At 30.9% G+C, this 12,011-nt stretch overlaps 1 protein-coding gene across 1 annotated transcript in view; it reads right to left on the bottom strand.

Moving 5' to 3' along the window:
• LOC140441343 (ankyrin repeat and IBR domain-containing protein 1-like) overlaps nt 1-12,011 on the bottom strand; it is a 180,288-nt gene that overhangs the window by 104,827 nt on the left and 63,450 nt on the right. The window contains exons 8-9 of the mRNA XM_072531999.1: nt 8,536-8,710; nt 1,974-2,182 (exon numbers count right to left, since the gene is read on the bottom strand). Coding sequence (XP_072388100.1) covers nt 1,974-2,182; nt 8,536-8,710 — 384 coding nt within the window. The remainder of the gene's footprint in view (nt 1-1,973; nt 2,183-8,535; nt 8,711-12,011) is intronic.

Genomic DNA, 12,011 nt, shown 5'->3' with positions numbered 1-12,011 from the left:
GGTGGAAATAAAATTATCCAGACTTTGGCAAGCTTTTTACCGAATGCATTTACCAAGGAAAAACTCCTTCCCAATGCAACAATGCAGTTACTATTTTATTACACAAGCAAGGAGATATAATAGATCTAAAAAACTACCGTTCTATTAGTTTGCTTTCACACATATATAAACTTTTCACAAAAATTATCAAAAAAAGACTGGACGCTAAATTAAACTTCTATCAGCCTAGAGAACAAGCTAAATTTAGATCAAGATACAGCACTAAAGACCAGTTACTAGTGATAAAGAACCTGATAGAGAAGTCTGCAGAATACAACAAACCATTGGCATTGATATTTGTCGACTACGAGAAAGAATTCGATACCATACGCCATCAGAAAATGTTAAAGCATTGACGGAATACCGAATAGACCATCGCTACACTACATAATCAAATATATCTACCAAAATACCACAGCTAGCGTAAGACTATCGGAACAAGAAACAAATAAATTCTGTATACAACGAGTACGACAAGGAGACATCGACTCTCCAAAGCTATTTACGACGCTTTTAGAACATATTTTGTAAGAAAGCACGTCTGAACGAGCATAGTATCAACATAAATAGAGATAAGCTGTCATTTAAGATATGAATGATGCAATAATAATGTTAGAGAAATTATTCACGCTTCCTTGGAGGTCGGACTAAAGATTAATATAAACAAGACGTAAATAATGACTAATCTGGTGCTAAATCGCAATATTGCTGTTGATGGAAGAGATAATGTGCAGACTACATCTTCTAAGTCCTTAGGGCATAATTCGGTTGGGCACAGATACACAAACATGTGAGCTCCTACGTCGCATAAGATAAGCCTCGACAGCGTTTGGTAAATTAAACTATGTATTTAAATCAGATCTACCAATATGATTCAAAAGGAAAATCTTTGATCAAAATGTGTTATCTGTACTCACTTATGGAGCGAAAATATTAACTCACAAAAAAGGTAGTCAATAAGATTCGCGTGACTCAGAGGGGTAAGAAGCGAAATATGTTGGGTGTCTCTCTGAGATACCGAATCCCAAATGAAGAAACACGTCGTAGAACAAAACCAACAGACTCCATCGAAAAAATCGCGTCGCTAAAATGGAATTGAACAGGACACGTCGCCAGATTATCAGACAACCGATGGACAAAACGAATTGTCGAGTGGAGACCAAGACAAGAAGCAATACGAAACAGAGGACGCCCACCAACTAGATGGACTGGCGATTTGAAGCGTCTTAGCAATAACTGAATGCAAGACGCACAAGACAGAGACAGATGGACAGAGCTAAGGGAGAAATATGTCCAGCAGTGGACGCATACAGGTTAATAATGTTGTATGTTTTGTATAAAAGTATCTAAAGAGTACTGTATTGGTTCTATAGATCAGAGTTCTATAGATCAGTGTAAATCATTTATAGTAAGTAAGAATAAGGTAAGTATTTTAGACTACCGTTCTATCTATTATACAGTTCAATCATTAACTATTTTTAAGCTAATCGTGTCTAGTTTTTTATAATTTTTAAATTTTTCTTCTTCTTTGTCTTATTTTTAAGACCAACACTAGAAGTTCATGCTCGAAATAAATATCTGCACTCGGATAAGTTTTCACGAATTTTATTGAATTTATAAACCGCTTGGTAACTTTAATATGTCAATTTGGTACCTTACGATATTTTTAATAATATTGCTGTACACTACCAGAGAATTTATAATCTTCTAGAAGAAAATGCACATATTTATAAGTGAAAATTGTATTTTTTACAAAATTTTACGAACCCATTTCCTCTTTTCTTTTAAGTTCCAAAATCCGAAGATTCCTACTACTAAATGCAGTTGAATACATTTAACAATATATTAGTCTTAACAAAACAATATATTACACCATACAAGGAGTATAAATATGCGCAGAAATTTTGCAAATTTAATAATAATTTATGTCTCACCTTTGAACACTTCATATGATTACAGCCTTCGTTTTTCTGAATGGGACTTTTACAACTAGGACAAGGTTTAGAATTAGTCACCAACCAAAGACAGTTTGCCGCATCTTCTGAACCACTACAAGAAGCTTTTAATTCCTCGGGTTTTATTTCACTAATTTTTAGCTGCCATTCTCGCCATTGTTTACAACCTGATGGTGCGTGTGCTTCACCTGTAAAAATCCTTATGAATAACTAGCATGATTAAATAGACTGTATTCATAAAATAAATTATGCTTTGTAATTATTATTTATGAATTAACAAATCATCAGTTTTTTCATAATAAAATCGACTGAATAATAAGTTTGTATCTGGATAAACTATTTGCATCTAATTTCGATTTAAAAACTGGTTTTCAAATAAGTTTTGCTATACTAGCATTAAATACATTAAAATAAAGGTGTGAAAAATGGTATATCTTTATTTAAAATTTATTTATTTAATATTATTTTTTTTTAATAATATATTTGGAATATAATTTTAAATATTATATTTATATGGGATTAAACTGCAATTGCTTGTAATAAAAATTACATTTTTAACTAAGTAATGTTTGAAGTTTCGCTTTCCACTTCAGAATTTGTTCAAAACAAGATTATTTTTAAAAAATCTGCTATAATATATGATCAACAAGTTGTTGTTAGTAGGTTATGTTTTTCAAAATTGATGGTTGACTTACTTGGAATTGATTTTGTAGGCAATAGCATGCTTATGGTTAATAAAAATCTGAAAATGATGTTTTTACCTTAGGAAAAGCTAATTATAACTTTTCTTCTAATTCTTCTTCTTCGTTTTTTGTCGTTTCATCTTTTTCGTAAACTTTCCACTTATCATTTTCCTCTAGAGAAACCGTTCATCGTTGTCTTTACTACCCTATTTGTTTTGATTTTGCTTATATGATCGTTCCATTCTACTCTTCTATTTCTTACACAGTCCTTGATGTTTTTCACCTTGCATCTACGTCGTATATCGGTACTTCTAGTTCTTATAATGTCTTACTATAGATTTTTCTAATGGTTATCATCTCTGCTGTGTCTAGCATTTCTTTGGTCCTTTCTGTGTCCGGTCGTGTTTCCGACCTAACACAAAGAATAAGACCTGGCACTTGTGACAGAAGAAGCAGAAGACTTGTCTTCTTGTTAAGAACGCCTTTGAATAACTGTTCTGATGAGACTTATTAAGTCGAAATACGTATCAACAGATACATAGACGCTTTGAACGTGAAATCAAATCTTTTCTGTCTTTTTCATTTTACTTGTCTTTTTGTTTGCAAAATGTTAATAGCTTTATTAAAACTGATACGTACACTTTAAAAAGACAATACTTATTTACAACTAGATAATTATTTCTATCTCCATTATTAGCAGATATATTCATGGGGGATTTCGAACAAAACATTGTACATAAATACACACACAACTCACAGTATGTTAAAGTAATATAAATAATATGTTCTCCATTTGGCCTTTAAGACTAGAAGCTTTAAATAAATTTCTAATGGAAGTCAACAATAAAGAAGAATCAATGAAATAAAACATAAAAAAGGATATTACAATTTAGTCCATTTTCTGGAGGTGTTACTCACAAAAAAGACACAGATCATAAAATCAAAGTTTACAGAAAAGCAACCCACACTAACAGATATTTAAATTACCACTCCAACTACAACATAAACATCAAAAAAATAAACACATAATAAAGGCTAAAGCCATTGCTCTAATTAATAGTTATTAAACCAACAAGTGTATTAATAAGGGCGATTAACAATTGAGATATTTTAACGCGTGAGCGAAGCGAGCGCGTTAATGTTCGAGATTGTTAATCGCCATTTTAATTCACGAGTTCGTTACAAAACTTTTCCGTCGACGGTACTTTTCAGAAATAAAGATATCTTAGTTTAAATATTTATTTACTTAACGATAAACAACAATTTTTTCAGCTTTCATTGACTTTATTCAAAGTTTCCTTAGTGGTTGTTTTATTATAGTAAAAATTAATATTCGAAATGGTGCAATTACTGAAATTGAAGGAAGATATTGATAAATGATTATCTGGTGTATAGCATTTTGACAAATTTATATTTAAGTCTTCTTGGACCTCTGTAAATTCTGTGATAGAAGAAGTTAAATTCTGGTGGAGTTAAATTAAACTCTTCGTCAATATCCATCCTTTGATTTTTTAAATACACAGAATTTTAAACAATAAAGTAAATAATGACATACAATGACAGATAGTACTAACAGCGGCTACTTCATTTTAAATTAATTTTTTAGTGGGAATATAACCAATGTTTGGTTGCCTACACCACAGGTTGCCAATCACAGAGCGTTTAAATAATTTATGCAAGCAATGTATGTTGTGTTGCGTATAATAAAATCGTTCATTAATAGAAAATCATTCATTAATAGGGGTCATTAATCAATGATTTTGGGGGTGTTAAAATTGATCATAAATGGACGGTCGACGGAAAAATGTATTTCAAGAAGGAAAAAGCCTAAACAAAGGGTATTAACAAATAATGACTACTCATTCTTATTTATAAACAACAAATTTTATAATATTGAATTAAAAAAATGAGAAAAGAGCTCAAGGAGTCAAGAAACACTCAAAAACCTAACAACACACAAAAAAGATCAAAATATACCAACAATAGTGGACTAAGAAACCCTATATATACATCATCCTGTATCGTATCGTACACAATAGGTACATATGCAACACACAACATACGTTCACTCAGAAACACTCTACACACAGACAAACGTTTACAGCACATATAAATAATACTGAACACTTAGAATAAACATGTTTAGAAAGCTGGAAGATTTAAGCGGGAGACACAATTTGGTTTTAAGAGCGGGCTAATACGCTTGTAGAGATAGTTCAAGCACTCCTGACCACGGCGCAGTAGACGAAATTTGGTTTAGTCCCCACTTTCATGCGAAACGCATAATACTATGCAATGTATAATTCCACTTACAATAGAACTTTTCTGCCTATACGTGAATTTGACTCCACCTTTGCGCAGCTCCATGGTTAGAAATGTTTGAACTATCTTTACAAAACTGCATGGATCAACGAAAGGATATAATCATAACATTTCTTAATTACGAAAAAGCGTCTAATACTAAACCACGACTCAATGATAAAAATGCTACATAGCGCTAATATTGACGAGAAAGATATGTTATAAGTTATGCAGAATCTCTATTGGAATCAAAAAGCACGAGTGAGAATGAACAAATCAACCAACACAGAAGAATTTAAAATTTTAAGAAGGGTTCGACAGGGATGTATTTTGTCTCCTGTGCTGTTCAATCTCTATGTGAAGAACATTTTTGCAGAGGCACTGGAAGGCTCTGAGTGTGGAATGAAGGTAAACGGGTTGCCGATAAATAACATTCATTACGCCGACGACACCGCGATAATAACAGACAACGAACATGATATGCAATTGATGTTAAATACAATAAACACCGTAGGAACAATATATACCTTGAAGATAAATGCTGGAAAAACTAAACACATGGCAATAAGGAAAAATGCACTTTTAAGAATAAAACTCCAAGTAGATAATGCTCCAATCGATCAAGTGAAAACATTTAAATACTTGGGAATGATGATGAATGACCAATGGGATCCTCAACAAAAAATAAAATGCCGTACCGAACAAACAAGACAAGCTTTTATTAAATTTAAACCGCTACTTTGTAACCGCAATCTTTCCTTTAATCTCGGCTACAGGATGGTTAAATGCTATGTATGGTCCATATTCTTATACGGCATCGAAACATGGACGTTAAGAGTACTTTACATTAATAAGTGGGAGGCCTTCAAAATGTGGATGTTGCGAAGAATGTTCCGCATACAATGGCCAGATAGGGTGAGAAACATAAAAGTCTTAAGAAAGGCAAATACTAAGAGAGAAGTACTCAATTTGATCAAGGTACGAAATATATACTCAAATAATCATCCAGGGAAAGATAAAGGCAAGAGAAGAGAGGTCGCAAACAAATGTCGTGGCTAAGGAACATAAAGAACTGGACAGGCATAAATAACACTGGCGATCTTTTGCATGCCGCAAAAGAAGGACGTCTGGCCGTAAGATAATTCGCCAACGCACTATAGATGCACGGCACTATAAGAAGAAGAAGAATAATCATAGTTTAAAATTTCAATGGGTCAAAACATCCACCCTCACATCTTTTACCCACAATATGGCTGTCGTCTAGAACACCAAGGCTAAAAGTTAATCAACCTCCAATTCACTGATAATCACTGACAAATTGGTAATCGTTTAAGGTTAGAATATATCATCATCTTCAGATATACTTTCATTATAATTATAAGCATTTTTTTTTTTTAAATATATAACATCGATGGATGAAACTTCTTTAGAAATTTTTACTTCACTTAGTACTTTCTGAAAGACCATGAAAAATATTTCCTGCAACATTACTTAAAAGAACTCCAAACTTGGGAAAAAAATGAAAATAAATAATACTAAACCCGCCCATGTTTTATTATCCTACAAAAACAGATTATTGTTTACGGCTATACATAAATACCAATGTATTTCAAAAAACAGTTCTTCGATATTATTTTGCCTTAAATTTAGAGTTCAAGCATACTTGGAATGTAAACTAGGGTAGAGCGTAAAGTTTGCTTTCAAACATAATATGCATAATTTTAGGGTGTAATAGATCTAACAGACGTGTACGAATAAAACCATTTCTGGCAGTAGCCCCATAAACTTCTGCTAATGTTTAGGTCACAACTTTATTATTCCTTTCTACTGTCTGTAGGTGAAAGAATATAAAACAATAATACGATATTCATGAATAAAACCAGTTGTTAAATTTTTATGGTAAATGTTGTGTTAAACTGGGTTAGACAATAGTGACATTATTCTAATTAATTAAATTATTATAATCCCGAACACAAAGATTTATTACTAGATAAGAATTTACCTTACTTTAAACCCTTGTACTTTTTTTATTTTGTAACGTTTTTATAAAATATACACTTTCTTTGTATGGTTTTATCTATAACGTGTTTGAGATCATCTCTAAGAAATCGACCTTCACTGAATATAACAAATGTTTTCGACCACATTTGATAAAAGATAGTAATAGCGGTTTCTTTGGGAGCTTCAAATGAAATATTCGAGTTTACGTAAAGTCTTAATACTATATTTTCCGTTAGTAAACTATTCTGAATGTTAGGATATTCTAAGAACCTAAGGAAATTCAAAAAATACTACTTTTTATCTGTTGTTTATTGCTTCTAATAATATTCACTAACATAAGTGTTTATACTAACAAATCGCAAGAACCTTGCCTATGAGATCAGAAAAGTACAAGGACCAAATGTTCAACTATTCGAAGATCACTTAATGCCAAATTCTACCAAATCGTTTTACACAGCCTACTGATAAAATCTGTAAATTATCAATATTTTTATTATCTACAAGAGGGCGTATACAATTTGTAGTATACTAAATATATCTAAGTGAACGATATAATTTATGTCCTAAACACAAGAAACCACTCTGGGTAGTAATTTAAAGATGCTCTTATATCATCATAGGTTGCTTTATACTACTACCTCCATGGGACTCCATACCTTCATACAATTTTTTTTATTGTTTTGTTAAATAAAATTATTATAATATAATAAAGAATTACTACTTTTTTGATCTTGTGTAATTGATGCAACTTTTGTCGCTCTTCACAAACATTGTTTCTGTCGTTGATATCGACTGCCATATTGGGAACTTCATTATTAAAAAAAAAGTGATGTTGCTAATAGGCCAACGAGCAGAATAATTTGAATTTCTTTTTACGACGGATTAAGTATCTTTGTAAAATGTCCTCATGTCCAAAGTTTATTTATTAAACAGCTTTATAGAAACCGACCTCATTTGCGGCAAAACACAAACATTGCATACAAAAGCTGCGCTCTTCACCTTTAAAATGCATTTTGACTCGCTTCAAGCGTTGTTTCTAAGATAACGGTTCTTTCTACGCAAAAAGTGTTATGTTAATAAACATTTTTCTTTAAAATTATCTCAGCTACATTTTTTATTTAAAACATTTTTTTTACGGCCTACAGATTTTTGGTAAACCGATTTTTTTGCGTTGATACCCCTCTACAGAGGAGATTTTAGGGGGAAGCGGGTAAAAGTGGTAACCTTTTCTGCATCTTTTTTGGGGTCAAAATTCAGCAAAACTCAGCAAAATTTAGCTTGTTCGTAAGATTTTTAGGGCTTAAATCTCTAGAAAAATCAAAAACTAGGCTTAGATTTTTTGGGCTTTTTAATAAATACCTTACTAAATTAATTGGAAGATATTAATTCAGTGCCTAAAACTTGCATTTTCTAATTTATATTTTTTCTCTTTTAGGAAGTATTTTGAACACTTTTATTTTCTACAGAACATTTGATGACATCCTGTTTATTGGTCTGAGAAGTTAAAAATATGCACACTAGAACGAATAGCTACAAAGATTAATAAATTCAGTTACCTAAACACTCCCAGCAAAAGAAATGCGCATTACCACAATCAACAGCATGTGACGTCGTGGGTAACGGTTTTTTATTTGAGTTGGTGGTTGTCCTCTCTGCTTCTGGAAGTCTAACAGCGCGACCACAACCAGGTATTGGACACCATTTTATGCTCTTGTTACTTTCCACAAATGCCTAAAAGTAGTAAAATTTATATATATATATATATATATATATATATATATATATATATATATATATATAAGAAATACTGGATATTTGTTTGTTTATATATATATATATACATGTATATACATATATATACATATATATATATATATATATATATATATATATATATATATATATATATATATATATATATATATATATATATATACATGTATATACATATATACAGTGTGACCCATTTAGATTGGAAACACCTCTATAAAATTTGAAGTTGTTAACCGATTTTAACCAAATTTTTTTTTAAAGTCATGTAATAAAAGGTCTATTGCGGGACAAAATATGAAATATTTAGTTAAATTTTCACGGCAGTCTACGATACTTTTTCTTCGTCGAAAATGGAGAATTTGTATTAGCGATTTTTTTAGTAAAAAAATTTCTACGCCACTGGATTTAGAGTGGCTTCAAATAGCTATAACAAAAATTTCATTAAAATATATTTATTAATAACGAAGTTATGACAACTTAAAATTTTAAAACTCACTAAGAAAAAAACTATGTATTAACGTTAAAAAAAACACTCTGTATTAACAGAAACATGGAAACATAATTTTAGTTTAAATCCCAGTTGCCTTTACCAATCCACCATCTAATTGGATACATTTGTCGTAGCGTTTATGAATATTTCTAATTACATTTCTTAGTTGTTGGGGAGTAATTTCTGCACATGCCTGTCGAATTCTTGTACGAAGTTCGTTTACGTCTCTTGCACGGGTTTGGTAAACTTTTTGTTTGATAACTCCCCAGAGAAAGAAGTCTAAAATTGTGAGATCTGGGTAGCCAATCTGTCAACGGACTACCCCGGCCTATCCAACGGTTCGGATAATTTTCATTTAGCCATTGCTTCACGGTTCTGGCTTAATGAACAGGACACCCATCCAACTGGATATACAAATTTAATCGTCCATTAATTGAAATCTCATAAAGAATATTCCACAAGTGGGTGTTTAAAAATTCTAAAAAGTTCTGTGAGTTCAAGTTTTCTTCAAAAAAGAAAGGACCAATAACTCGCTCGTTCAGTATACCACACCAGACATTGATTTTTTGAGAATACTGGCTTTTACAGTTTATTACCCAATGGGGATTATCTGCTGTCCAATAGCGACAATTCTGTGATGATACTACTCCATTTGTAGTGAAAGTGGCTTCGTCGGTAAACAACACGTTTTTTAGAAAATTTATATTGTTTAAATATTCCCCTTGGACCCATAAACAATATTCTAAACGTTTTGCTTCGTCGCCTTCTTGTAATGTGTGTAAGAATTTTGGTTTGAAAGGTTTAATATTATTTACCTTAATACATCGCCGAATACTCTCTCGAGGCACATTCAAATATAAACTGGCATTCCTTAAACTGGCATTAGGGTTATTTCTGATATGATCTAAAATGATTTGATCATTTCCTCTTCTTCTTTGTAACGGGTTATTTTTTAAAATTAGTTTTGATAGTGCACCATATTCATTAAATATTCTATTTATTTTGTTTGCCGTACCGCAACTAATATTAGGACGATCCACATGTCTGTCATTAAATATTGTACAAACTTCCCTGGCACTTCTATCGTTATCTCCCAAAAGACGTATAATTTCAATTTTGTCTCTCAAACTTAATCTTGCAGCCATGACACAAAATATTGTTAAAAGAATTTGAAGTAAATATTGTTGCAGATATTATGGATAAATTTATGCTAGCACTGAAATTTGTATGACATAAATAATGTCATACAGTAATATCGTTGTCATGGCAACTGAGATTAAAGCTGTAGCATGTAAAGTTAATAATAATGTAAGTGCGTTACTTGCATTAAATTTTTATGCTATTTTAAACATTTTTTTGTTTAGTAGTGGTTTATTATTAAAATTATTTGAAAAATAATTAGTTTTATGGTTATCTGTTGATACAGGGTGTTCTTTTTTGACTCTTAGCTTAGTGAGTTTTAAAATTTTAAGTTGTCATAACTTCGTTATTAATAAATATATTTTAATGAAATTTTTGTCATAGCTATATGAAGACACTCTTAATCCAGTGGCGTAGAAATTTTTTTAATAAAAAAATCGCTAATACAAATTCTCCATTTTCGACGAAGAAAAAGTATCGTAGACTGCCGTTAAAATTTAACAAAATATTTCATATTTTGTCCCGCAATAGACCTTTTATTACATGACATTAAAAGAAAATTTGGTTAAAATCGGTTAACAACTTCAAATTTTATAGAGGTGTTTCCAATCTAAATGGGTCACACTGTATATATATATATATATATATATATATATATATATATATATATATATATATATATATATATATATAATATATAATACTGTTATGACAGATATAAACCTTAGATTTAAATATAGTCATGATATAAATAATATAGAGTTGATAGTTTTTTTTATTTTTTATTTTTTATTTCTATATAAATAATATAGAACAGTAGTTGTAATTCAGATTTTAAAGTATATAATTACTATCATTGAGTTTAGTATTGTATACAAGTTGTTTTTTAAATTAAGTGATTTAAACGAAGTGTTACAATACTTAAGTGATTAAATAGTGTAATTTATTTAGTCGAATATTCAATTAGTATTAAAAACACCAATAAACTTACTGATTCTCTAATTTTCTTTCTTTTCGCGCATTTTATATATTCTCACGGATTTCAAATTTGCAACCTTCGGGAAGATCTATAGTCTTTGGTTGTCGGCGAGATTTATATTGTGCGGCATTTTGTTCACTTTGTACACTTTTTTTTGCTTTTTGCAAAACCGACTTTAGTTTTGTTTCACTAATACAGAGTGCATCACACACACGTTTATGTACGGACTGAACTGGTCGCAAAGGGCCCCCGTTGGTTTTCTCAGCAATAAAATAAGAAAGTACATTAAATATAAAGTTGTCTTCATTTAAAACACGTCTCGGCATTTTTGGCTTCAATAAACAAATACACTACACTAAACTCTTTCTTATCGGACACCTCTATACGGACGGCTTTTAAAGCTAAAATCAGTCGGCGATATATAAAGCTGTATGTAAATTTTCGTTACTTTTTAATATCTGTAACGACTCGGTACTTTAACTATCAATAGCCGGTATGTTATACCCATTACTTTCGAAACTTTTAAGAGTACATCCACTCAAAGCAAACAAATATTTAAAACTAACAAAGTGAAATATTAGATTCTTTTTCTGGTTTCTGAACCATCGTTCTGCCAATTTCTTTTCATTTATATTAAAAATAGTATATTT

The sequence above is a fragment of the Diabrotica undecimpunctata genome, chromosome 5 (assembly GCF_040954645.1).
Source record: "Diabrotica undecimpunctata isolate CICGRU chromosome 5, icDiaUnde3, whole genome shotgun sequence".
Lineage (NCBI taxonomy): Eukaryota > Metazoa > Arthropoda > Insecta > Coleoptera > Chrysomelidae > Diabrotica > Diabrotica undecimpunctata.
Note: the sequence above shows the minus strand (reverse complement) of the source record. Positions and strands in the feature narration are given on the sequence as shown.